Below are 27,985 nucleotides of genomic sequence, written 5' to 3' on the forward strand. Positions count from 1 at the left end.
TTCTAAACGTTACCATAATTTTATTGTAACAATATCAAAATTACATAAAATATAAAATCAAGCAGAAAATTAGTAAATTCTGTTTCTTTAGATGGTCTTCAAGAATCTCAGAAACCTTGAAGTTTGCTGAAAATAGAAAATATTCATAAAATTAAACATTTTGGAAACCTTACTGTACATTCCTTAATATTTAGTTTTAGTTAATTAATTTTTGAAATAGGTCAATTTGCACATTGTTCCAAATTCAAAAGGGGACACAGTGAAAAGTCACTCAGTCTCATACTCTATTTCTGCGCTCCAGAAGCAACTGTATATCCTTATAGTCTAATCATAGATAAGCATGTGGAAGGGAATAAGTGCTTTACAAACACATACACAAGTGGTAGGATACAGTGAACACTACTCTATGCTCTTTTTCAATTAATAATAAATACATTATACTTAGCTATGACTTTTAAAACTAATCCCTTTATGGCTTTGAAATTTAACATAATTTAGAAAAGTTCTAAATAAGTACAACTTTTAAATGCATATACATTTAAACTATTTATTTTTCTATTATAAAAACTACAGTAAACATAACTGCACCCACTTTTATGCATAAGCCAAAATATACCTGTAGGATATATTCCTAAAAGTGGAATTGCTGGTATATGACGTTGAAGTTTTAAGAAATCTTGTCAAATTGCCCTCCATAAAGGTTTTTACCATTTTTTATTTTGACCAACTTTGCATGAGAATAGGTGTTTCTCCCCTACATCGCCAACGTTGTGTTTTTAAATAAAACAACTGTATTTGAGAGTACATGTTGAAATAGGGTTACCCTTATCTACTTTGGCTATATTTCTGTGATTAACTCTACAATATGATTCCACAAATATTCTAAGAAAAGATTTCTTCTTAGGAGAAACTAATCAGCATTCTATCTTGAAATTTTTTCTCTCTCAGAAATAAAAGCACATCAACTTGTTTGACCCAGCACTGAAGAAGTTCCTGAAATTATCAGTACAGTTTTCGTTTGGAAATATAGTTTGGAAATTATGTCAAGGGTTTTTAGCATCTGAGTCCACAGAAGTTAAAGGGACCAATCATTTCAGCTCAAAAGACAGCACCAACTGCAAGACAAGGACTATGCTAGAAACTTTTAAGAGGGACAGGCACATAAGGGACTTCCAGTACAATGTGTAAGGAACCGTCAGAAATCTACTTACTGTACTCAGAACACAAAATTCTGCATGGCACTCAAGGAACATTGCACAATGTAACTGAAGTGTCTTGTGCTAGCATAATTAATAAATCAATTAATTTCCTATTGTGGTTTGTTCACTTATATCCCAACTCATTAAAACAAGAATATAAAGTGGTTTACAGAGATAGATATAATAAAAAGATAAAAGTAAGTGAATAAGGAAATTCAGGCAAGAAAAAAATACAGATCAGAAAAGAAGATGAAGACAGAGCTGCAGCCGACATTTATGCCATTAATTCCTCTGCAGCTGCAGCTACAGGTGGGATACAGGTTTGGCTGTGCTTCTGGCAGCTAAAGCAAAGGGAATCTATTAGATGTATAGTTTCACCAAGATAAAAACAGTTGCTTGGAACACGGATTTCTCTTGTCCTGAGACCTGTTCAAAGTGCCCACTATTGGTTTTCATAGCAGAGTAAATTTTCTGTGTCTGTAAGTTTATACCAAATCTCAGTTCAGTAAAAGTCAACCTAAAGATGGAAAAAATATGTTCCAGGGGTGACATAACCCTGGGGTCATAAAATCACTGTTGACAACAGGGACTGGTGAGACTGGGTAAGAGCACTTGCCCTTAGCTAAAGTCATTTCAAATCAATTTTTTTTTTTTAAGGATTCAGTGTGGGCTAGGTAAAGTCAAACACATGTTAGATTTATGGAATAGAATCTAGAATATTGGTGACCTTTATGAAGAGTGTCTATCTGGTTATATTCCAAAAACTAAGCAGTGCCTGGAATACAGTGAGTCAAATACATGTCAAATGAGTGAATCCAAGAATAAAATTTAGAATATCTCAAAAAGTAAATGGACTTCAGTCCTCCATGAGTACTGAATAGGAATAATGCATAAGGTTTTTTCCCAAGAAATATATATAAGAAACTGTTAGTCGTGGTTTCAGGGTTAGAAAGCAGAAGTATTTTTCCTTTTCAATTTTATACTTTTCAGCAGTTTCCAATTTTTATCATATACTGGTATTCATTTTTATTTGAATAAATATATTAGTAATAGAAAGAAAAAAAGACACTTAGGCTGCTGTTCAAGATTATATTCTCTAATGAGAACCCGGAGGGTAGTTATTTGGTTATGGTTCTTAACTGGAAGTGGGAGCTTTTTCAAAATACAATTAGCTAGGAAATCACACATTAGGATGCCTGAATCTAAAGGAAACAGTGTTGACAATGCATATTCCTGGGTTCTACAGCTAGAGAGACATTTGATGAGTCTGGGGTGGGATCCTGGAACTTGATATTTTTAACAAGGACCCCAGTGGATTCTAATGCAGGTGGTCTATAGAACAGCCTCTGAAAACCACTACCCACCGGGGGATTCTTTTTTTCCCCAAGACCTCCCCTCTGCCACTGCAGCCCCTCACCATCATCACCCTCAATCCAGTCCCCCATAATTCTTTGCTGCCAATTTAAGGCAGATTACCTAAGTTCTGAGAATCAACCATGTGGAGGGCAAGGCTGACCTCTCAGAGGAACATCATCACCAGGGGCCAGCCTGTGAAAGAACTGGCCACCTCCACAGCTCGTCTCTCAGAGAATAGTTCTTACCTATTTCATACAAACGTGCCATCAATTACGTCCAATTCTGTGTCACACGGTATGAACACAGCAAGTTCAGCCTAGAACATTTCCAATGGGCTACTGTAGACATTTTAAACAATTTCAGCACACCTACAGAACATCCGATTTTGAGCAATATTCTACCAAGAGACAGCCGTTTCTTGCTGTTCCTGAGAGCACACTTACCTATCTTCTACTGTCTTATTGGAAGGATAAAAAACTTTGAATGAAAATCCACTTCTTGGAAAAGAGCCCTTTGGAGAGAAAAATGCCCATAAGTGAATACTCAACTTTTATAAAAGAATTCCTATTTTTTTAATCAAATTCCTTGCTCGTGACTTAAAAATGTTACCAGATGTGACTATAAAGTAATGAGACAGAGCTTTGCATGATCTTTATAAAGAAAAAATATCACTATAAAATATCTGCATTAGAAGTAAAAAGTCTTTCAAGTTAACTAGATAGTCTTATGCTAACAGATGTGACTGGAAATGCTTAGAAGTGGTTCTACTTAGTGTAAGGAATAAACAGTACTGGGTGATGCTAAAAAAGCATGTAAGACACTCAAACATCACGTTCAGGAAATCTTTCCTGCTCTTCTCCCTGGTGAAAATCTGGGTTTGATTTCAACCTGTAACATTCCTCCAGTGTGCCCCCAAAGCAACTAAGCAGTAGTCACACATGCAATTGTCTGTCCATTACTAAACTAAAGTTTCTGAGCAGAGACTCCGTCTTTTCAGTCCTTGTGTCCCTGGCACTAATGCAATGCCTGGCCCACTGCAGGCATTCATTAATGGGAAGAAGTATCAAGCAGGGATGAAGCAATGTCAAAAGCAAGTTTAGGGTTTGCCCAAAAGGTATAAATAAGGTAAAAAAGATATAATGATGGTGTAGGACGTGGTGGTTTATTCATTTACAGGATAAGAAAGTGGAAGAATTCAAAAATGAAGTATATGCAAACAGAGTATTAACTATGAGAACGCCCAAAGAGTTCAATTTAAATAAGGAAATAGCATCACTGTGACAAGAATATGGAAATGTGAATAAAGATTCTACAAAATCAGGCCACAAATTTCAAACAGTGCAACCAAATCAGTTGACTATGCTCATCCTTACAGCAGTAGTTCCCAACAAGGGACAATTTTGTGCCCTAGGAGACATTTGGCAACTATATGGAGATATTTTCTATTGTCATAACTGGGGTTGCTATTGGCATCTAGTGGACAGAGGCCAGGGATGCTGCTAAATAAACACTGTACAGTGCTAAATAAACCCTGTACAGTGCACAGGACAGTGCCCCACAGCAAAGAATCATCTGGTCCAAAATGTCAGTAGTTCTGTGATACAGGAAGCTGGACAAAATTAATGTGTTTGAGGAAAGCAGTAACGAACAGTGAGGGAGGATGTTTCACAAATGACCGAGATGAAACAAAGTATTAAAGTTTAAAATTCACAAGACTCAAGGAAGCATACAGATTAAAAATCACTAGTAAAGATACTTGTTTGACATAAACAGTAACGTGTATGCAGCAAAAATTCCGCAACTTCAAAAAGTCTATCATACTTTTGTAGAAATTCAGAAGCAACTACAGGATTCTGAAGCAATTTCAAGTTTCTGCATAAAAATGAAATAGTACATTGTGTCCCAATAAGAATTTCCACATTCATCAGACTTAGATTTTTGGGATTTGGGCAATTTCAAAAAAAGAAAAGAAAAGAAAAATCATCCTCCAAGGACAAGTACCATTAATATGTTTAAAGAGAACGGGATATGGGCTCTGGAAGTAATTTCCAGAAAGGAATGTCAAGGTAAGTTACTTTGAAGGGGAAAATACTCATTTGCATTTATAACCTTTGGTACATTTTTTTTAAAAGAAAAAGTCACATTACTTTATAGTCACACGCTCCTTTGAAAGTTTAAGAATGTATTTATATCAAATTAAGTCAATGTTTCCTTTATATTTTCAACAGTAACTGATTAAACATGTTTTAAATTTAAGTATGATACATAATGTTAACTACGTTCTTACAGGGTTTATGCAGAGGCATTCGGTATTGGTCAAAGTAAAAGGATCGTATTTGTCTGCGATGACAAGCAGATCGGGCACAGGGTACACTCTCAGGGCATAGTCATACGCCCAGTACACCGGGCAGACATAAAGAGGTAGAGGAGTCAGGTGTCCTTGGGATAAGATAGTCTTTACAAACTACAAAAGAATGATACAGAACAAAACAAACTTCAGTTCACTTGTAGAAGCTAAAACAGCAACAAAGAATTTCAAATTAAATACTAATTACCAAAGAGACTTAGAAGATTTGAGAAACAACTGGGAAAACTGAATCACAGAGCTTTGGGGACACTGATATAAAATGAAATTAACTATCCTGTATTTTAGGAGAAATTTATGAGTTTTCATTTAATATCATAAAAGTTACTCCCTCAAATAGTCACTTTGCAGCAACTATATTTTTAGCTGCCTAGTGAACTCACTTATTAATGCTGTTCATCTAAAAATAATTCCAGATCTTAAGTAATACCAAGAATATATATTTAGCCTACATACACTTTAAATATTATATAATAAATACAAAAAATGCTCTGTATGATCTACTTCCATACCTCACAAATGAGAATACATGTAACCAGTGATTGACAACTGGATGTCACGAATCTTTTTTTTTTTGGATGCCAGGAATCTTGAAGCTAACATGATAAACACTACACATCCTCCTGATGTGAGCATAGACTATGAAATTATTTAATAAACATGATAAACATGAACATTTTATTTAAATAAATATATACAGAGAACAACAATGTAAGATTTATATGAATTTTACAAATAAAATGGGAAGCTCCAAAGAAATTTACTTCTTGTTCTGGGTTTTTCTCTGTCCATGAGGAGACACCTTAGTAAGAAAACTGAGAAATACTGACCTAGTAACACAAAATTTCCTTACTGACAAAAGTATGTTCGAATTACTTTGAACCATAAATAAAAACAACAAAAGGGCAAGTGATTAAGTGGCTGAACAAAATTTTATACAATGCAACATGTAAGATACTTTAATAAAGAAGACATTTAAACTTACATGATTAGGAATATCCAAATTGCTACTAGGAAAACGGACACAGTTTCTGCACATTTTATTCACTAAGTCTTCACGAAAGACAATAATTTCTTGTGTACAATACTGAATTCTGAAATGAAAACAGGAGTTGAATTTGACTTCCTCAGATCACAATATGAGGTAATTTTAAAGGTAAAATGTTTTATAATACAAAGCCATGCCCACTTCCCACCATTCACCACAGCAAAAATTCAACCAGAATCTATTCATCCATTCATTTGACAGTAATTAACTGAGCTTTTCATATGTGTCTGGCACTATTTTAGGGATGGGCGAACAAAACAGAAAGATCCCAGCTCTCATGCAGTTTACGTTCTATTAGGGGAGGGCGATCAGGGAAAATGTACAATAGACATGATAATTATATAGTGTGTTCGAAGATGATTAAGTATATGGCAAAAAGGAAACAGTTAACAGGAATCCTTTGGGGAGAGGGAAGGACTGGAAGGCTGGAGTACTAGACAGGAGGATCAGAACAGGTAGGGCTCATAATGAAGTTTAATCTGAGCACAGACTTGAAGGAGGTGAGAGAGTCAGGCAGACATACAGAGGAAGAACACTGCAGGCAGAGTGAACAGGCGGAGCAGAGGCCCTAAGATGAACCATGCCTGGCACATCTGAGAATAAAAGGAGGCTGGAGTGGCTGCAACAGGTGAGGAGAGAGGTAGGAGAGGAAATCACAGAGGAAAGAGGGGGTCACATGCAGGGCCCTGGCTACCACTGCAAGGATAAGGGGCTGTTACTGAACAGCATGAGGGGTCCCATCCTTCTGGGTACATCTTACATTTTAAAGGATCACTCGACAGTGTGACAGATAGACCACAGAGGGGCAGGGGTGGAAGCTAGAGACCAGTGAGGAGGCTGTTACAGTAATTCAGGCTAGGGAAGGTGGCAGAGGAACGCAGAGGCGGGGGGGGGGGATAGAAAGGTGGCCAGATTCTGGATATATGTTGAAGTCCTCCTTCAAATTTTTGAAGGACTCCCTGAAAGCCTGCATGTGGAGAGAAACCTCGAAGTTTGGGCTGAGCGACTGGAAGGATAAAGGTGCCATGAGCTAGGATGAGGAAGGCTACAGAACAGGGTGGGGGCTGATGGGGGAAGGTGGTCAGAAATTCTGTCTGAAGTTGTCTATTAGACATCCAAGGGGAGAAGGAGGCAGCTGGATATGTGAGTCTGGAGTCTGGGAGAAGGATGCAAGGGTCGTCAATACATAGAGGGTATTTCAAGCCTTTCGACTAGATAAGGTCAGTGAATGAGTCAATGGAGGTAGAAAAGAGGTGAACCAAAGACTGAGGTATTCCCTCAGTAAGAGCCTATGGTCACAGCGACTGGCACATATGGTAAATGTGTAATCTTTTCATTTTCCCATTGTAACTTTTCTCCAAGGATGTGTAATTGGAATATCTATTTAAATCTCTATCCATGATTCAACCTCCTAAATTCAGTATTAGTGAATTTTTTAAACATAGTTAAAATATTTGTAAAGTTTTGGGAAAGCTCAAATAAAGAGAAATTTTTTCTTTTTATCCCATAACAATAAAAATTCAGACAAATTTTAAGAAACAAGTTAATTTTTAAATGAAAGGGGAAAAAATACAATACAAAATACTAATATTTTACCTGCAAGGGTTAGTTGTAAAAACTGAAAATGGTACTCTTTGTCTGAATTCATCAGTGATGCTTTCAGCAAATGGTGGCCTATAAAAACAATTTACGTGATATAGTATATATTTTTGAATTTCACAGAATTTTCTTCACTATTGCAAATATCTGAATGAAACTTACCTTGGTAAGATGGAACCAAATCCAGGGTCCTCTGGGCCAGGTACAAACACAAAACGACTACTGTAGCAAAATTAAACATAATTCATTCTAAAAATGTTATTGCATCACTATCCAGTAGTCTAAAACCAAGTTATTGTCTTTAATTAAATCGTGAATTTTTAAAAATTTAAGTTTCAACTTTAAATGATTTAACTTTAAAGAGACACATGTGGCCAATAACTATCATACTGAAGAGTGCAGCTCTAGACCTTCAGAGTAATGTCACCAAGAAATTCAGAATAAAGGGGGAAAAATGTACTGGAAAAAAAAAAAAAAGAAATTCAGAATATGCTTGAAATTATCATTCTTCCCTTATATTTTTCATTATAAATCTCGACTAGAGTGCAACATACATTATTGTGATATGAAGATAATTTTATCTCTTAGCTGTACTAATTTTCTCAACTTTTTCTTCTATTTTCTTAATAATCGCTGATAAAACTTAGGATTCATTTTTTGTGGTTTTAAAATAAAACTGAATAAAAAAATACAGTAGTAGAAATCATTACCTTTGGTGAATATTTGGGTATTCACATATTATATCTGCCAAAGTTTTTAGGGAATCTAAAATTTTAAAGGGATATTAAATTTAATTTGCATATAATGCACATAAATCAAATTTTATATAGTTAGATACAACCCTACATCTTTTGAATGAGATTAAAATATTATAGATTATTTCTTATCAATTTAGTTTATATAAATGTATTAACACTTATAAATAGACCCTCAATACCTTTCAAAGCTTGAACCTGATTTTTTCCATATGGTGCAGATAAAAAGTTACCACACAGAATAAAGCAGGTTGGAGGTGCTGGTGAATAACCTAAAAATAAAAGAATAAATGAACATCACTTTTTTAGCCTAGAAATCAAATTAAAAATCTTTTATTCATTAGTTTTTAATAATAAAGCCTTACTATTTTAAAAACAATACCTTATTTTAATAGCTTATTATAATAAAAAAAATAATAATAGTGCCCATTTATTGAACACTTATTTTGTGCCAGGCCCTGCAATGGCATGGTTAATCTCACAATATCCCTGTAAACTGAGAGAGAGATTAAGTAACCTGCTCAAGGTACCCGGCTGCAACTGAAACCCAGTTCTATCAAACTCCAAAGCCTGACCTGTTACCCACCCTTGATAACATGAACTCATAAGAGTTCAAAAAATAATAGAAAAAATGACACCTACCAGAAAACATGGTGTGAAGTTTTTCCAGTACTTCTACTTGGTCCAACCAAACATCAGATACAAACACAAACATGGCATCTTTATTCTCTTCTTCTAGTTGTTTTAGTTTTGCAGAGGTCTTCACAGATGTATTAGAGGGCCCTCCAAAAAAATTAATATTTCCATAGTATGCCCTAGGTAATTATAACATAATTATTATCAACTACATTCTGTTGGAGATATGAGATTATTTTCCCATCAAGGTAAACTGTACCATGGAAATATATTATTTGTAGCACTTAAAAAACAAACAAGTTTATTTAAATGTTCTAAAGTGAGAAACTGAAGCAGTAAACAAAATATTTAAAGTAAGAAGACAATCTGTATCATTTAAAACTTACTAAAGCAAAGATTAAAGTAAATAGTAATTTCCTATGTAGTTGAAAGTAGGAGAAATAGGTAATCAATTTGAATAATAACTAGTAAAAGCCTCAAAAAAAGTGCTAGTCATTTGACCAAATAATTCCACTTCTAGAAATCTGTTCTAAGAAATTAAAGGTGTCTACCTTCATCCTAGAATTGTGAAAATTTGAAAGGAAGCCTAAAGCTTGCCAAGAAAGGGTCAGTAGGAAATTGGAGTAATCTTCTGCACTCCCAGCCTCCACTGCTTTTGCTTCCACTGGCTGCCATCCTACAGTTCCCAGCTCAAATGGACAATCCTAGAGAGGCCCCCCCACTGAGGATCCCAGAAGAAGTCAGATCTCCCCATTACACACACGTGTAGGACCCTGCACTTCTCCTTTATAGAACGTATCAAATTGGTAATCAGCTAATTATTTGTTACTGTGTTTTTCAATTTTTTATTGAAGTGTAGTTGATTTACAGTGTTAGTTTCAGGTGTACAGCAAAGCGATTCAGTTATACACATTCTTTTTTTTTTTTTCAGATTCTTTTCCATTATAATCAGTTAATTATTTGGCTGATGGTTTAATGTCTATCTCGCCCATCCAGCACCTAGCCCAGAGCCTGGCAATATAGCATGTGCTCACAAAATATATGTGCCGAATGTCACAAATCATGTAACAAAAAGAGTATTTCATGGTAATGGAAAATGTTGACTGCATATCATTAAATGAAGAGGCAGGTTACAAAGCAATGTACAGTACGTGTCCATTTTTAGTGTCCCAAAAAAGGGAACAGATGTAGATGTACATATTCACACATAAAAAGAAACTCTCAATATGTGTCCGTATCTTGTTAGAGTTGATTCTTGTTATTTTCTGTAATTACATTCTATAAAGTCATTGCAAACACTGCAGTAGGTAATAGTGAACTTTGCTCCTAAGGGAAATATGTAAATATATCAGGTAGATTTTAATATTAAACCCTGAAGGAAAAAACCCAAACCATCATATTGGTAGATTCTATTTTCTTCATTTTACAAGAGAAAATGAGGTTCAGGTGTTAAGTGAGTAGCCTGAGGCCATCCCCAAAACAGGTGCCAGTGTCAAGTCACAATTTTGCTGTTATCACAGGAAGGAAATAAGTTGATATAATTGTATAATGATTTCAATTATATACCCAGGCATAAACCAAAGCATCATAGAAATACCTATTAAACTGGTTCTTCAGAAATTAAAACTCTAACATCTTCCATCCTTGATTCACAGAATATAAGGTGCAAAGACAGAAAGAGGAAGGCCTGGCAGTACCTATTTTCCCAAGAAAAAGTCTAGGGATTCTAGGAACTCAGAAAACACAAGTCACATCCCCGGTACCAGTGAAAGAGAGAAACACAGTAATGAAATCCCAGCAAATCTCTATCCTAAAAAAATTATATGATAAACTAGGCAACGGTGGGAAGGCAATAGGTCAGCATAAATCCTTTTGGGACAGGACGATCTTGTAGAGACCTACTTGTATTTATTTATCCCTAAAACAGTATTTTATTCATAAAAAATACTAAAAAAAAACAAAACAAAACCCTGTTGCTGAATCCATTGACTACCACCAGAATACAGCCCTCTGAACTTTATCTTGGAGGTATTTTAAGAGAAAAATAATTTATAATCCTAATCTGAAAATGATTATTTTACTTTACTGTACTTTATGACAACTCATACCAGTCTGTTGGTTACTAAACACACAAAAACAGTTCAATTTAGAGAAAATGGGATAATTTAAATGGAAGATTATTTGAGACATTACAATGGTGATCTCTTGGCTAAACTGAAATGAATGGTAATACTCAGAGCCAGTTTCCTTGATTATACCTCTCATTCCAAAGTAGTAATTTTGAGGCATATATTAAACTAAAACACCAAGACAACAGCAATTATGCTTTATAGTCCCCCAAACCCCTCCCATGCTATGCAAAGTCACAAACTAGCACTAAAAGCATTCACTTAGAAGTGAGCTGGCTTGATGAGGGCTTGTATTCTCTGTGGTGTGACCAGCACTTTCCCCAGGATCACTTCAACAGGAAGAGCAGGTACACGGCAAGGGCTCCCTGCCAGCAACTCCCAGCCGGCAAACGTGGCCTTGGCACCTGATTCACACAGGCATACTGGGACTAAAATCTTAATCCTTACACTTCTTCTTGAAATCATCATGGAATCTCAAAATCAGAAGGCAACGACTTTAATTCCCCCAGAGGTAGCAAGCTCAAATGCTTACAGGCTCCAGGAAGGTAATACTACATATCAAAGCAGCGGCCAGCTGAAGCGGACGAGGTCTAAGTGAGGGTGTGCACGCATACCTGCGCAAGGTGGGCGACCACTGCAGTACAGTTGTTTCAGGTGAGAATTCAGGCGCAGTATCACCAGATCTGATTGTTCAAGAGAACTTAAAAATCTAGCCTTTTATAAGAAATCTACTAACTTTTAAATATTGGAAATTAATTTAAAATGTGTTTAACACCTCAAAGGGGAAAACCTAAAAGTCTGTAGACTACATTCAACCTAGCAGGACACCAGCTACAAGTTCTACACCATCATTCTGACTCTGCTCAAACACCCTGAGTGACAGGGAACTCACTCCTCTCAGAGAAGGCCCTTTTGGAAGAGCTGTAATATTATAATGATTTTGCTTCTGTTAAAGAGCTATATACTCTGCCTCTTGTAACTTTCACTCAGTAAAATACAAAAATAAGAACTTTATATTACCATGGGAATTATATTCTGCTAAGTGTTTTCCTATCTTTTACCTCAGTTGAACTTCTCATCAGGCCTCTAGATAAATAAGATTGACAGATTGGAAATCTGTCCCGGTTAAAGTCAAATACAAAGATGTTATTGCAAGTAATCTAGAAGCAACTCACTAGTTTTCAGTTACATATAAAGCCCAGTCTTCTAACTCTCATTTTCCATTATTTTGCATTCTGCCACAAAGCCTGAGGCCCTGTAGTAACTGAGATATGATATATTATCTTACAATTGTTACTGCCAATGATCTTACAATCATAGTATTACAAAATTCACGTAGAGCTTCAGTCAAACATATTCATACCTAGTAGTACTAGAGGGTTCAGTGGGTGGAAATCCAAAGGCATTGACATGAAACACCTGATCTTCAAACCAACCTGAAAAGAGATACGTAACGAATCACTTTCATTTGTCCAATTCTCCTTCTTGTTTGAAATGATAAAACTATAGAATACAAAGCAGTAATGCTAGATCATCATCTCATCCCCAGGCAACTAACTACAGAATCTGCCAATCCCACTTAGCTACATACCAACTTCAGATTCAGAGACAGCCTCAGTTGTATAAAAAAATTCGTGATATAGTAACAGATTCAGAAGTAAAACTTTCTCATTTTTTATTTCACAATACACGTTAGAGTACAGAGAGATAGGTATACAGATTAAGAAATATTTCATTTTATGACCATGTAAAATCTGTTTTTGCCTAACTTTACTGAGATATAATTCGTATATCATATAATTCACCCTTTAAAAGTATATAATTCAGTGGTTTTTAGTATATTCACAAGTTGTACAACCATCACCACTAATTTCAGAATATTTTCATCAACCCAAAAAGAAACCCTGTGCCCGTCAGCCATCTGAGAGTTACTTAATGTTGTCAAAAGTATGCTCTCATAATCAATATTCTCCCAAATTATATCATATTAACATATTTTAACCAATGTAGAAATGGCTTTACTGTAGAATGAGGAGGAGGACAGGGAAAAAGTATATTGACTTACCCTCTGCTAAGACAAAGCATGACTCCGTGTATAAACCACTATGGAACTGGTACACAACAATTAAGGAAAATAATTCTATTTCTATGCTTGAGGTGGTGATAAAGTCAACATACATCTTGCACTCAACAGGACTTCCAAATAATAAATTCAAAGACTTCATATTTAAAACTGTGAATATATCATAGCTTACAAACTTTTAGGTTTAAATATCCCCACGTCTGATTCTAAGATGTAGCCTGGTACTGTTGATAGTATAGATCACTCTTTGCATGTTATAAACTTCCTCAGTGATTTGTCTGGATTCTCCAAATAAGGAGGAATTAAAGGTTTTTTGTCTTTGTTTAGGATTATATCTCTAAATTTCTACACCACCATATGGAAGTTACAATGGGAGCCCAAATAGGTAAATTTGAGAATGATATATAATCATTTTCCCCAACTCATGCAACATAGTTTAGAAAAATAAAAGTGAAGGATATAGCTTTACTAAGATCCAGTTGCACTGTTCCTGTAGGATCTTCCAGAAAAAATTTTCCCTGAAAAAAAATTAAAAGAAATATGTCCACATTTATATAAAAATGAATACTATGACAAAATAATTAAAATACTGACCATTTTGACAACAGAAATATAGTAGAGAGTATAGTGCATTTTTAAAAAATTAGTTAATTCCTAGTCCAGGCTTTTCCTTTACTAGTCTGGAGACCACAAAGTAATTACTTAATTGAAACTCAGATTTCTCATACGTACTTGATAGGTACCTGCAGAATGACCACTGCCGATCAAGAGATGGCAAGAGGCACACTGGCTGGCTGCCATAAGAAGGGCCTCACCCGGTGCCTTCACCCAAGAGAGCCAAAATCATCTCCCCGGGACCAGGATGTGGTCTGCAGCTTTGCTTGTTCAGACATCTAGTACTCTCAGTTCAACCAGAGGTCACTGGGGGACTAATTTCAGGCTATGCAAACTGGTGGACTGCATATGACACTCCTTCCTTATGTCTACTCAGGAAACCAAGTGCAAATGAAGAGGTTACACCATGACTGAGAAAGGCACTTTCAGAGAAGGGTACATTTCTGTAGCCTCTGTAGAAATGCGATATGTAACCAACATTTTATCAGTCTGAAGGCTGACAATAATAGTTGGATGTTTATCAAGTTTAACTTACCTCTTTTAACTGGGTTATCATTCCAAGGACAATCACATCTCCGATTTTGGTTGTACAGCCCAACAGGGTTTCTATTGTTTTAAGCTAAAATAAAATGAAATAAATTCTTAAAGACTAAAATTATGTTCTTTTAAGAAACTAATCTTTTTATTAATAAATAAATTTTGAGTGCACATTTCAGTATTTATACCTATCTTACAGTAGAAAATCAAATAAAACTTACAAAATATAATTTTATCCTACAAAAAGCTAAAGTATCAACTGATGACAGCTTGGAAGACTTATGCCTAAAGGAACACCATATCAACAGAGGCCCTTATCAATGACTGACGTTTCATACTATATTATTTTGAATAATGATAGGTATATTTTTCTTTAAAATATAAAAAAGAATACAAATTTTACTTATTTGATCAGTACCTCTTAAAAGTAAGTGGAAAAAATATATTCCAATTTTATTTAGTATTTTGAAAGTCTGTCACTATTATTTACATTCTCAATCTGACCATTATATTTTTATCAGAAAGTTACAGGCAGTAATAATTGGGGCACCATTTTAAAAAATCCTTTCCAATCCTTTTCTGTACATATAATCCTAAATATATGTTAATACACACATATATAATTTATAAACACACACCATATAGTTTTTGCTTTATTTGCAAAGATGAAATCATATTACTTGCATTATTCTGCAACTTAACTTTTTAAATTTAATATATCTTAGACATTGTTCCATTTAACTATGTATAGATACACTTCATTCTTTTTAATGAATAGAGGTATCTATAGGATATATACAACAGTTTATTTTACCAAACAGATTTGTTTTACTTAACAACTTAAAGGACATTTAAGTTGTTCCCAGTTTTCTGGTAACAAAAATAATGCTTAATATTTTTGTGCACCTCTCTTGGCCCATTGCATGGGTATTACTGTTGGATGAATTTCTACAAATTCCAGAAACAGAATTGTTGGATGAAAAGGTATATAATTTTTCATTTTTATAGGAATTACAAGGTTGAGCTGCTTCTATCTTTACCATATTATTTTTTTATTGCAAATAATGCATGTTTACTATAGAAAAAAATTTAAAAATTCAGAGAAGACACATATAATCCCATCATCCCATAATAATCACTGTTAACATTTGATATTGAGGTTCCTCTTAAAAAATATGAACCTCAAGCAACACAGGAGTACAATGTACATTTTAAAGTTTTAAAAAATGAAATACTTAGGATAAATCTGAAGAAAAGATACGTAAGACATGTATCCTAAAAACTGGGCTAGTAAAGATCTTTAGAAACAATACCAAAAACAGGAGCCATAAAAGAAAAAACTTGGTAAGTTGACCTTCAACAAAATTAGGAACTTAATGTTCTTCAAAAAGACTGTTAATAGAATAAAAAGACAGCTTAGAGACTGGGGAAAATATTGCAACTCATCAATCAAAAAAGCAACACAGGAATAGAAAGCTCTGACAAAGTCTCCTGAGGAACCATAACTGCAGTTTGCACAGGGAGGATACCCGTCAGGGACTATAAATGGTGGTTTGAATAGTGAATATACCAGCAGGGATACAAAATTAAACTGCTTGGAAAGATAACAAGAACAATAAATTATTTTCCTAAGCCTTAAAGTTATTTGGCAAACAGGAGGCGAGAAATCATGCCTCTGGGTTGCGGGCATCTGAGTTGCCACAGGAAACTTAATATATATAAGAAAACACATAGACAGCCTTTGGTAGGGAAATATAAATACTGTCAATTTCCAGAACTTAATACAATCTTTATATCCAACAAAAGTTAAAAGGGGAAATTATCAAATGTTTTCCCCTTATGGTGCTGCCATCAGATGTTAGTTTAAGCATTACGTAGTATTAGCTTCCTTAGTGCCTTCAGCAAAATTTTCACTTCAACTGATACAGCATGTCTTAGTAGAACAAGTGTTTGGTGGTCACCAGAGGGATGGGTGGGCAAGGACCAGGATTTTAGAGTATGCGGGAGGACAGCAAGGATAACTTTGAAGGTTGGTCAGAAAGTCAGTGTATTATCCAGCAAATGGACCAGGAGGACTAGGGTTCTGTCTTGGTAGCCAGACTATCTGGGGGCTAACACAGTCTGAGGGCCTGCCTCAAAAAAGGAAGCGGTTGCTTCCATTAGAGAGTGGCAGAACCCAGGACATGGACTTTCCCTAAAGTGGGCATGCCCAGGTCAGTTAGCTCGTTAAACAGTTATCAACGGTTCACTTTCATTTAAAATTCAATAAATTAAAATTAAGCAATAAATATTAAACTCATATATTTACACACCCTAAATAACTAGGTAAACATTCTAACCTGGAATTTGCTTCCGCTTTCATCAGGGTGGGAACCTATCACGGGAGGAGTAAATAATTCATGTCTGTGGGTCCTCTAGAAAAAAGAAAGAGTCACGTGAATTACTGAGGCAGACATTTAAAACTAAGATTCATTACAACAGCACTCTGACAAAGCTCTGTCCTTAAACTAATGGCACTATTATCTCTTCTCCACAAATTTGAAAACCCACATAATTTAATGAACAAATATCTAGACATGTAAATTTAAAAATTAAAAAAAAAATTTAAGTTTTTTTTTAAAGGTCTACTGTGTACCTGACCATAGCACACTCTGGGCTGAGGATATGAAGACAACAAATCAAGTTATCATCCTCAGAGCACAAGGGCCAGTGAGAGAACTGTCAACAGGTCACAACTCAACAAAGGACTCTCAACAGACGGGGCCATTTCACAAGATCCTAAATGATAAAAAAAAACACTTTGCTAGGAAGAGACAAAAGAAGGCTGAGATAAGACGTCTCAGGCAGAGGAAGGGATGCGTCACAAGAAAGAGTTTAAGAGTAAAGGAGTGTTTAGGAAGTGATGTTAAGTTTAGTACAGTTGGATCATGAGGTGCCCAGGGATGAACGTTAGATAACATGAGAGATTGGTTGGAGCCTCTAGTCAGGAAACTGACCCTCCCTCACTGTGGTGCCTGTAGTTTAGGTAGGGCTGGTGCCCTTCCCACTTCCACAGACAGACCACCAAGTCCTAGCAAATCAAAGTACTGCCCCACTTTGGGCAGTGACTGGCTCAGGGTTGAGCAAGGGCCTGAAGCTGGGCCAGTAAGAGATACTGGCTAGAACTACTGTTGAAGAAGAACTCTCTAAGAGTTGCAAAGGTTACTAGTGGCCATCTCTGTCACCTCAGAGAGAAAGTATTTGAAAGTAAAATCAATTTTTTTTAATTGCTGGGAGATCATGACATTGTGTGAGCACCTGGATCCAGCCATGCTTGACACGGCTGGGTCTCTAGACTTCTCCACAAGCCAAGAAGTTCCTTTTTCTGTTTTAGCCAGTTTTGTAACCTCTAATAAAAGAGCTCCGACAACACAGACTTTGTATGGCAAGCCAAGAAGTTTATCTTACAGACAATGGAAAACAACAGTTTTGAATTAAGATAATTATAAAATCAGATTTACTTTCAGGAAGATAACTGCAATAAAAATATGGACTAAAATTCAGCCCATTTCATGAGGTTCGGGAGGGTTAAGTGACACATCCAAAATAATCTGGCTTTAATGCAGTTTTAAAGAAAGAAAAAAAGGAGAAAGAAATGTGGATATTTAGCGAGCATCTTCTCTGTGAAAAGCACTGTGCCAAACATGGCAGAGGAAATAAACAAGGAGTGTGTAGTCTGACAACAGGGGTAAGCACCCCTCCGAATGCAAGGCAGGGCCCACTCTGTCAGTGACATAGGAGACACTGCGTAGTCAGGAGGTTGAAAGCAGGAAGCGACTGCATCCAACTGGAGATCAAGAAAGGCTTCAGAAAGGAAGGAGGAATCTGAGAAGGCCCTTCCAGAATCAGGACCGTTTCAACAGTAGAGATAAGAAAAGAGCAGTCCAGAGAGTGAACAGTAATAAGCAGAGTCACAGAGGAAGTGGAAGAAACAGAAACAATGATTCCATGTTTCAGTTTTGGCTCCTCTGCTTTTTAGAGGGAAAAGTAGAGATCAGGCCAAAAATGTAAAACAGAAGATCTCAGATATTAAGTACAATTTGTATTTAATTCAATAGATAGTAAACTTCCTTGAAAGACTTTTGAACAAAATGGTGAAGTTATCAGAGCTAAACTTGAAGATTAATCTGGCAACATTACATAGGCAATGGAAGCGGGAGAGAAGAGATCCTTAGTACTCATTCTCTTCAACCTTTTTTCAGTGCTTTTTCCTGCTGACCATCCTCTCTTCCTTAAAACCACCTTGTGCTTTCACCATGTAACACCACTGTGGCTTGGCCTCCAAACTCTATCTTCTTCCCTTTTCTATCACCTCTCTTTCTTTCAGGATCTTCCCTGCAGTCCCACCTATTACTCTAGGCAGATGCCCCCTAAATCTCTCTCTACCAGATCTCTTTCTTTAGCATCAGATGTACATTTCACATGATATCCTACCAGCAACCTTAACTGAAATGCCTGAAATTGAACCTGCCATCATCTTCCCCATTCTCTTTTTCCTATTGGTTAACATTATTACCATTATTCTACCCGTCAACTTTCTCGGGCTCAAAATTTTAAATCATCTTTGAGTCTTCACTCTCTCCCTTCTCTTTCACATCCGATCAGTCACTGTGAACTATGGCTTCCACTGCTCCAGAGATGTCCCGTCCTACTACTCCCGGGCCTTTCTCCCTTCAGGCTATCATACTGTGCAAGGACTAATGCCACAGACTCCTGTAAGTCTTCCCTCCGACTCTGATTCATCCCAAAATCTGCTGAGAGAGGAAGTGCTCAAGAAACCTGCTGTGATCCAGTCTCTCTGTTATTTTAAGGCTCCTTATACCAAGAGAACAGAGTCTCAGCTCCCAAGAGGGGCACCCGAGGCAATCTCACGATTTAGCTCCCCGTGACTTTCCCAGCTCACCCCATGTTACTCCTCTTCACGAGCCTTCCCCTCCGCAGAGAGGACTGACCACTCATCATTTCCTGCACTGAGTCCACTTTTTCCTTTTGCTCTTTGTTCACACTGTTCACCACCTTTTCCCCATTTCAACAAGATCAAAGCAATCAAGGCCTATGTCAAATGCCATCACTTCTTTAAAGCCTTCCCTGATTTTCCTGTCAAGCGCATTCTGTTTGTATCTCTTCTATAGCATGTATAAAATTCTACTTTATATTTTATTTGTACAAATGTTTTTAACTTCATAGACTGTAAGCTGCTTGAAAGTAGTATAGTGTAGGAGGCAAAGGTTGGGCCCCAGAGTCAGACTGACTGGATTCAAATTTTGTCTCTACTTATTAGATGTGAACTTTGGGCAAGTGACTGAAGTTCTCTAGGTCTCAGTTTCCTCATCTGCAAAATGGGAATAGCATTTATACATACATTGATGTTATGACGATCAAATGAGGTATATAGTATCTGTAAAGTGATAAACAGTGCCTAGCATATCAAAAGCATGTAAGAGATGTTAGCTATTATTTTTATCATCATCATGATGGTTAAAAAGAAAGTGGCTTTTTTATTTCTGTATTCCTTGTATGGTCTCATAGACAGCCCAGTAACAGTCTACTGCTATATCAAGCTTTAAAGTACAAAATTCCATCTTTTAAGTATCCCTAAGTCTTACCTAGGCTGAAACAGTCTTTTTCTCCTGTCTTACCTGGTGCAAAATGGTATATCGTTCACGAAACAGCTCTGCTTTATCTCTTGCTGTCCCAAATAAATTCGGTGCAGGGTGGTTGGTCATTAATAAACTAGAAAAAAAGGATTGCCTGTTTATGGCTATCATAATACACCAAGGAAGGTCAAAAATGAAACAGGAGACTATAAACCTTCTAGAAAAAAATGTACATTTGAAATTAGCTTAACATCAATGGTTGGCATACTTACGGAAGAAATTTTTTTCTTTCCGAATTGTACACAAAGCGTGGAATATCAAATGCTCCTATGATATTGAAAATATGTTCTCTGAAAAACAACCCACAAAAACAGACCTGATTTACTAAAACACAAGTATTCTAGGTGAACATGAAAACCTGCATTATAATCTTATCTCATACACACGTACTTTTCACAGCTCATGTACACAATCTCTTGTATCGTCAAAAGTGAGGATAACATTTTTACCTTGTGCATTTTCCTCTCAGAGAAAAGAAAACACTGCCAATAGATACTCTCAAACAAACAAAAAAATTTAATCAAGTTAACTTGTAATTATGAATATTAAGAATCTGTTGAAAAAGAAGAAATCTCTTCCAACATGTACTACTTTTACAAGCTAGAATATTATTAAATATGATTCATTTCCAACAAATTTTTAAATCCAAAATATTATACAAAAGTGACCCAGGAAAAGATGTAAAATAGGAAAAGAACCCCTAAAACTCTGGCCGTATCCTTGACACTTACAGTGTTAGAGAAGGAAAATCAACAAAATAATTTACCTTCAGACACTGTTAATAACATAACCATGTTTCAAAGAGGTTAAAAAAAAATCCACAGCACTATTGTACAAATATTCCAATCTAAAAAGTCTTCCCTAAAATTATATCTGTTTATCTCCCCAAATGAAAATGATCAAAAAAATTTCATGCTATCCTGGTGGTAGCAGGAACAGAGAACCAGTGGACCAGTAGATTTTAGGCAGAGCTCCGTGATTTTCTAGTGGATCAATCTTGGCATGTCATTTAACTTACCATTCCATTTCTTCATCTATAAAAATGAGGGCCTCTCCCTTTTGCTATAATATAATGACTTTCTGACAACTGAAGTTGCAAAGATCATTTACCATTCAGTCCCCATTCGACCTCTGTATTGGCTGACGATAGCATATAAATAGCTTGACAGAAACAACCAGTAACTTCAATGCCTAGTTTAGGATTATAAGCCTTTACACTTCCAATACAATCGTTTTGATTTTCTGTTGATGGCTTTGGGGCATGCCACTGTACTCTAGTATCTTAAAACAATGAGTTGGCTAGGATAAAACTAAAATTCCTCAATTTCTCTATTTTTTAGCAGCTCTAATAAGTTCTGACAGGACAAAGATTAAAACTACTTACCAAAATGAGTAATGACTCTTCCATTATCCCCATTGCCCCAAACAGGAAAAACCGGTTAAAATTAAAACTGTCTCTATCCATCTCCCCAGATGTTTTCCTCTCAGCTAAACCCCATGAATTTGGAAAGAATTATCATATTCAAAGGAAGAAAGGAAAGACGTATAGTCAGGGAAATAAAACCCAGGAAAATCACTGCCATACAAACTCCTAAGCTCTAACAGCATGAGACAGAGCAAAGAGTCATGAAACTGAGGTGCTCCCCTCATCTGCCAGTCACCATGTGACCCAAGTGAGGTCATTGAATTTTCGGGACTCGGCACTTTCCTAAGATGAAAAGGAAATTACACTTCTGAGCAATCAATTCAGTTCATCTGTAGCCTACAGAATATAAAATCAGATCAGGTGGATAAGTGGCAAAAGTGAGTCATGGTACAAATAATACCGAATCTCAAATCCTAGGGAAAAAAACAGTAAAGCTGAGTCATTTAATATCAAAGTTGATAAGGTAAGCTATCACTTAAAAGGAAACACTAAGAAATAACCACCACAGAAACACTGACCACGGATTATTTCCCCAAGAAAATAATTTAAAATAAGCACTCAATAACACTTCCAATGTGGGGAAAAAGTTAATTTTTTTTTCACGTACATGGTTTCATCTACTGACTGACTGCACTCCTGGACTGCTGCTTCCACTACAGACCGTTCGATCATGTTTGATGACACTGAAAAGACAAGTTCAAAGTCACATTTTAAAAACAGGCATAAGAATTAGTTCTTTCCATGGATAGCTTTTTTCCTAAAAATAATCTGCAAACACTAACCCCAAGAGATTCTCATTACACAGGTTTCAGGAGGAAAAAAGTGTTCAGTTAGGACCACAGCAAAAACCGTATCACAAATGTCTTCATTTTCCACACTCAAGTACACTTAACATACCTTACTACGCAAACAAATGCCTTACTTCTCTAAATACTGTTTAATAACATACATTCAAGTATACGAATGCTTCTGTAAGCTCCGAGGTGTAATAAGGTTACATTAGTATAACTTGTAATCACAACTATTATGTTTCAATAGGCATCACAGTAACAGTAATAACAATAACAGCCACCACTTATTAAGCCCCTAGGACATGTGTGGCACTATGCTCAGTTCTTTACAAGCATTATTAGATAGATGTCCTACAAGACTGACATTCCTATGCCCATGTCTTACAGACGGGGAAAATGCAACTTCAGGAGGTCCAACAACCCGCTCACAAACACAGCCAGAAGGCGCAGAGAGCAACACACACCAGAGCCTGACTCCAGACTGGGCGCCCTTGACCACTTTGGTGTGTTCTCGGGCACAATACCACGTGCCATTTTAAATTCATGGACACTAATTTTCTACATTTAAACAGTTCTAAATTTTCAAGTCTAAGGAAATTTTAAAAGCAAAGGTATATTTAAAACTCCACCTTTAGAAGCAAAAATGAAATATAATAGCAGTTTCTCCTGTATCGTGGAACATGTTTCTTCTGGTCCAGCTAAAAAAACCTGGCATCTAGATGACATGTGGGAGCAGGCTACCCACTTCCCTCCTTCAGTGCTCTAGAAACACTGGCCATCTGTTTTCTGAGAGAAAAGCATTATCTCCTTTGTAGGCCACGCTTATGGTAAAAGGTAAGTGTTCAACAAAAAGATCCGTAAAGAAAGGCTGAAGCAAGAAGGCAACGTTAGTCCTTCTCATTTACTTTTTTTCCCCTCAAATATCTAAGAGTACCTAACTTCAGTAAGACAAAGTCATAGGCAGACAGAGAGAAAAAAAGTGACCATAAAGGAATCAGGGGAATCCACAAGGGGGAAGGACTGTGAAAGAGTCTCTGGGGAACGCCCCAAGGTTCCAATAGAACTAGAGGTTACCCCCTGGCAGGAAGTGCCGCCAGGGGTATGTCTCATGACACTGGGACACCTTAATACTGAAGCCTCAACTTCTACTTAAATCTATAACTCTAACTGAGGCAGGAGAACTATATGAACAATTTAAGAGCTATCAGAAAATGTTACTTACAGGGTTGCTTTTCAACTGCGTCGATGATCTTTTCCAGGGCATCTTCAAGCTCGACTTCAGTGATAGACTGAAGAACTTCTGTGAGGTACTTAATAGCTTCACTGATGACAGAGGGAAAGAAAAGATGAGGCAGGTCACTGGTAATTAAGGCTAAAAGTTTTATGCCAACATCTGGCAAACACTCATCAATCAAGGAGAGGAGCAGGGCTCTCCTTCCCTGTGATTTTGGAACAAATTCTTCCTCCTATCATCTGCCAGCATAACTGTTCTTAAAGCCCCAAGTCACGTCTTTCTTTTAAGAAGCCTTCCTCGACCAGCCCAATCTGCTGCAATCTCCCCTTTCTTATGGAAACTGTTAAAAGTCTCACTTACGGATACCTTAGATCTGCTGCATTACATTAGCCTTGTAATATTTATTACCTAACATTTAAGGCAGAACCCAATTGGCTTCAAAGTTCTGAACATAATAGACACTTAAATACATACTTATTAATTTGATAATGCATTTGCTTAAATTCCACTAACTTTATCACTATTTTTGATTGTAAAATAGGAAAAAAATTAGGCTAGAAAAATCTTTGACATTTGAATATAGTCATAGAAGTAACACTCATTAAAATCACATGAATCCCTCCCACCCCACAATCAATAAATCTGAAATTTTTAAAAAGTCACATGAATTCCTGATTTTGATACAATACTCAGAATGAATACTGTCTACCTAAACAATTAGCTAATTCCATGCCTTTCTGTATTTGTAGAACACAACTTTACACTTTAACATCAGTATTACTGTTAGAGTCATCACACTCAGTGTTCTGTATCTTGGGCTGCTTATTGTTTCAAGTGTGAGTGTCACATCCCTCCAGTTCAGTAGAGATGATGCTCCTTCACAAGTGGAACTGTGTCATCCTTTGGCAAGGTGCTAAGAACACTAAAGTGACCCATAAATATTTGATGATTGAGCCCTAAAATCACACACATATTGGGTGAATCTTGGGCAAGCTATTAGGACAGACCAAAGCCATCCACAGGCTCGGGCCCCTGTCAGATCTCACCAGGCTCATCCAGTGTCTCCGGCCTTTCTGGTGCTCTCCTGCCTCAGGGTCTTTATTTGATCATTTCCCCCCAACTTTTCACCTAGTCAAGTCCTGCTCATCTTTTAACATTCAGCTTAAACCATTCTTTTTTTTTCAATTGAACTATAATTAATTTACAAAGTTGTTTTAGTTTCTGGTGTACAACAAAGTGATTTAGTTATACATATACATACATAATCCTTTTCAGATTTCCATTACAGTTTATTACAAGTTATTGAATGTAGTTCCCATGCTATACAGTAGGACCTTTTTATCTACTTTATTTATAGTAGTTTGTATCTGCTAATCCCAAATTCCTAATTTATCCCTCCCCTACTCCTTCCCCTTTGATAACTATAAGTTTGTTTCCTATGAGTATGTTTTGTAGATAAATTCACTTGTACCATGTTTTTTAGATTCCACATATAAGTTACATCATATGATATTTGTCTTTTTCTGTCTTCCTTAGTATTATAATCTTTAGGTCCATCCATGCTGCTGCAAATGACATTATTTCATTCTTTTTTATGTTTCCATTGTATAAATATACCACATTTTCTTTATCCATTCATCTGTTGATGGACATTTAGGTTGCTTCCATGTCTTGGCTGTTGTAAATAGTGCTATGAACACTGGGGTGCATGTATTTTTCGAATTAGGGTTTTCTCCAGATATATGCACAGGAATGGGATTGCTGGATCATATGGTAACTCTACTTTTAGTTTTTAAAGGAACTTCCATATTTTTCTATAGTAGCCGCATCAGTTTACATTCCCACCAACAGTGTAGGAAGGTTCCCTTTTCTCCAGTCTCCAGCATTAATTATTTGTAGACTTTTAAAAAAAATGTATTGAACTTTATTTATTTAGGGAGGAGGTAATTAGGTTTACTTATTTTTTTATTTTTAAAGGAGGTACTGGGAATTGAACCAAGGACCTTGTGTATGCTAAGCATGGGCTCTACCACTTGAGCTATACCCTACTCTCCATTATCTGTAGACTTTTTGATGATGGCCATTCTGACCAGTGTGAGATGATACCTCACTGTAGTTTTGATTTCCATTTCTCTAATAAGAAACAATACTGAGCATCTTTTCATGTGCCTATTGTCCATCTGTATGTTTTCTTTGGAGAAAAGCCTAATTAGGTCTTCTGCCCTTTTTTTGATTGAGTTGTTTGGTTTTTGTTATTGTGTTAAATGAGCTGTTCGTATATTTTGGAAATTAGGCCCTTGTCGGTCGCATCATTTGCAAATATTTTCTCCCAGTCCATAGGCTGTCATTTTGTTTTATTTATGGTTTCCCTTTGTTGTGCAAAAGCTTGTAAGTCAAACCATTATTTAATGAAGCCTTCCTTGACTCTAGGACTGTTTATACAACTGGTTATACACTATCATAGCACTTCTTTCCTCAGATCCTTCTCACAATTGAAATTGAATAATTGTGAATTATTTAATATCCATGGTGGACAGACCTCTAAGATGACCTCCTAATAATCCATACCTCCTGGTACTCACATCGTTGTGCAGTCCCCTTCCCTTGAGTGTGGGCTGGATCTAGTGACTTGTTTCTAACAATAGAATGTAGCAAAAGTGATGGAATATTTTTCTGTATTGTAGTTTTAAAAATAAAAATTTTAAAGCAACAAGATGTCATTTTCTTGCTTATGTTACAAAAGACTGTGACTTCCATCTTACCAGCAGCCTCTGTTGCTGGCTTTGATGAAGTAGGCCACCATGATGGGGAAGCCCAATAGCCAGCAAGGACTGATGCCCTCAATCGAACTATCCTGGATGAACTGAATCCTACCAATCACTGAATGAGCTTGGAAGTAAATCCTGACCAGCTGACATCTGAGATGACTTTATCTTGACTGCAGTTTTGTAAATGACCCTGAAGCTGAGGACCCAGTTAAGCCTACCTGAATTCCTGACACACAGAAAATGAGAGAAGTGCCTGCTGTTTTAAACTTCTAAATTTTGGGGTAATTCGTTATGGAGCAATAAATAATTAATACACTATCTGCCCCTCAAGCTCCTCAGTGCCTCTCTCCTACTCACTTGCCCCAGCAGTACTTTGCAGTGTATTTAGTGTATTTCTGATTGAATTAACAAATGACAGCTCAATATTAGGTCAATTTCTAAGTGAAAAGAAAGAAAAGTTAACTGATCAATTGCTCATATTTTTCAAAATGTCAGGGGTCAACTGAATAAAATTCGTTATTTTCTCGTAGAGCATCTCCACTCTTGCCCTTGTTCACCACCAACCCAAAAAGCAAGGTTAAAAGCCCCATAAAACGCATCATTACAAAAACAAACCGAAAAACCTCTACAAACACAAGAGCAATCAAAACCTGGTACAGAAAAGTGTATCCCATTCTTTTTTTTTTTTTAAGACAAACACATTAAAATTTAAATTTAAAAAAGAGGTAGATTTAATGAGAAAAAATCGTGGAAAGGTTCATCCTATAAGTCGTAGAAAACACGGATGTAGCCAGGACATCTATCAGAGAAGTTCTAAAGGAAATCTTTAAAAAAGAAAAAAAAGATTCAGGAGACCTAGGAACATGCTTCAAACCTGCCTACTTCTCAACTCTCCGGGAACCCTCTCTCAGGAATAATACCTGATCCCAAACTGGGAAGGCTGGCAAGGCCCACAATTTCTACACGGTGAGTTGACAGCTACCGACGTGGCAGTGGGCTTTCCCAGGTCTCTCATTCGCTGTCTCAGTAACTACGTAGAGTTGCGCTGTTAATTCCCATTTGGCGGAGGCAGAGACGAAGGGGGCTGAGAGGTGTCCGAGCACAGCGCCAACTCACCGCTGCTACCACACCGATCGCCGCTTCTCCGGCCGTTTGGCACGTGCAGGAGGGGAGCCTCCTCCCGTCCCGGAGCAACTTTTCAACTCCGCCCGAACGTCGGGGAGACCTAAGAAGGCACCGCACCCTGCCCACCGCGCCGGATCCTCTTCGCTTCTTAGAACTCTTTCAGGGGCTCTCTCATTTTAAGGCCAAACTCCCTCTCGGCGCGCCCCGCTTCCCCGCACGGCGGCCTGACCCTGGCTCTCCCCTTCCGCCCCGCAAGCTGCGCGGCCGACTCACCCCCGGAGCAGCAAGCCGCGCAGCTTGAAGGCGGACAGCACCCGGCTCCGCAATCTTTCCGGCGCCATGTTCGCGTTTTGGCGCCACGACTGCGGCTCCGCCTCTTCCCGGGAGCGCCCCGCCCCGGCCCCGCCCCGGTCGCGCAGTTCTCTGGTTCTCCGCTCAGTGCTCGGAGAGCCCGGTGGCTCCGCGTACCTGGCGTGCTGCATCCCCGCACCCTATAGGAAGACCACCCTGCCGTGCTCAGTTGCTCAGATACTGACGAGCGAGAGCTTACTTCCTTGGTGTCTAACTGTGAATGTGTTTCCCTCTCCCGAGTGCTTCATTGAGCCCCTCAGCGCTCTCATCGG

At 37.2% G+C, this 27,985-nt stretch overlaps 1 protein-coding gene across 1 annotated transcript; it reads right to left on the reverse strand.

Moving 5' to 3' along the window:
• POLE2 (DNA polymerase epsilon 2, accessory subunit) lies at positions 1–27,781 on the reverse strand. The gene is made up of 19 exons (XM_031453668.2): positions 27,636–27,781; positions 23,458–23,558; positions 22,052–22,127; positions 20,231–20,308; positions 20,001–20,094; positions 16,662–16,736; positions 14,321–14,404; positions 13,632–13,688; positions 13,153–13,201; positions 12,451–12,523; positions 8,965–9,137; positions 8,505–8,594; positions 8,278–8,332; positions 7,730–7,789; positions 7,565–7,642; positions 5,906–6,014; positions 4,843–5,019; positions 2,999–3,066; positions 1–126 (listed from the first exon to the last, which is right to left on the reverse strand). Exons 1-19 carry the CDS (start codon positions 27,701–27,703, stop codon positions 108–110), a joined length of 1,584 nt encoding a protein of 527 aa, XP_031309528.2. The 5' UTR covers positions 27,704–27,781; the 3' UTR covers positions 1–107.
• Between the last annotated feature and the right edge of the window lie 204 nt (positions 27,782–27,985).

The sequence above is a fragment of the Camelus dromedarius genome, chromosome 5, assembly GCF_036321535.1.
Source record: "Camelus dromedarius isolate mCamDro1 chromosome 5, mCamDro1.pat, whole genome shotgun sequence".
In the NCBI taxonomy this organism is placed as follows: Eukaryota; Metazoa; Chordata; class Mammalia; order Artiodactyla; family Camelidae; genus Camelus; species Camelus dromedarius.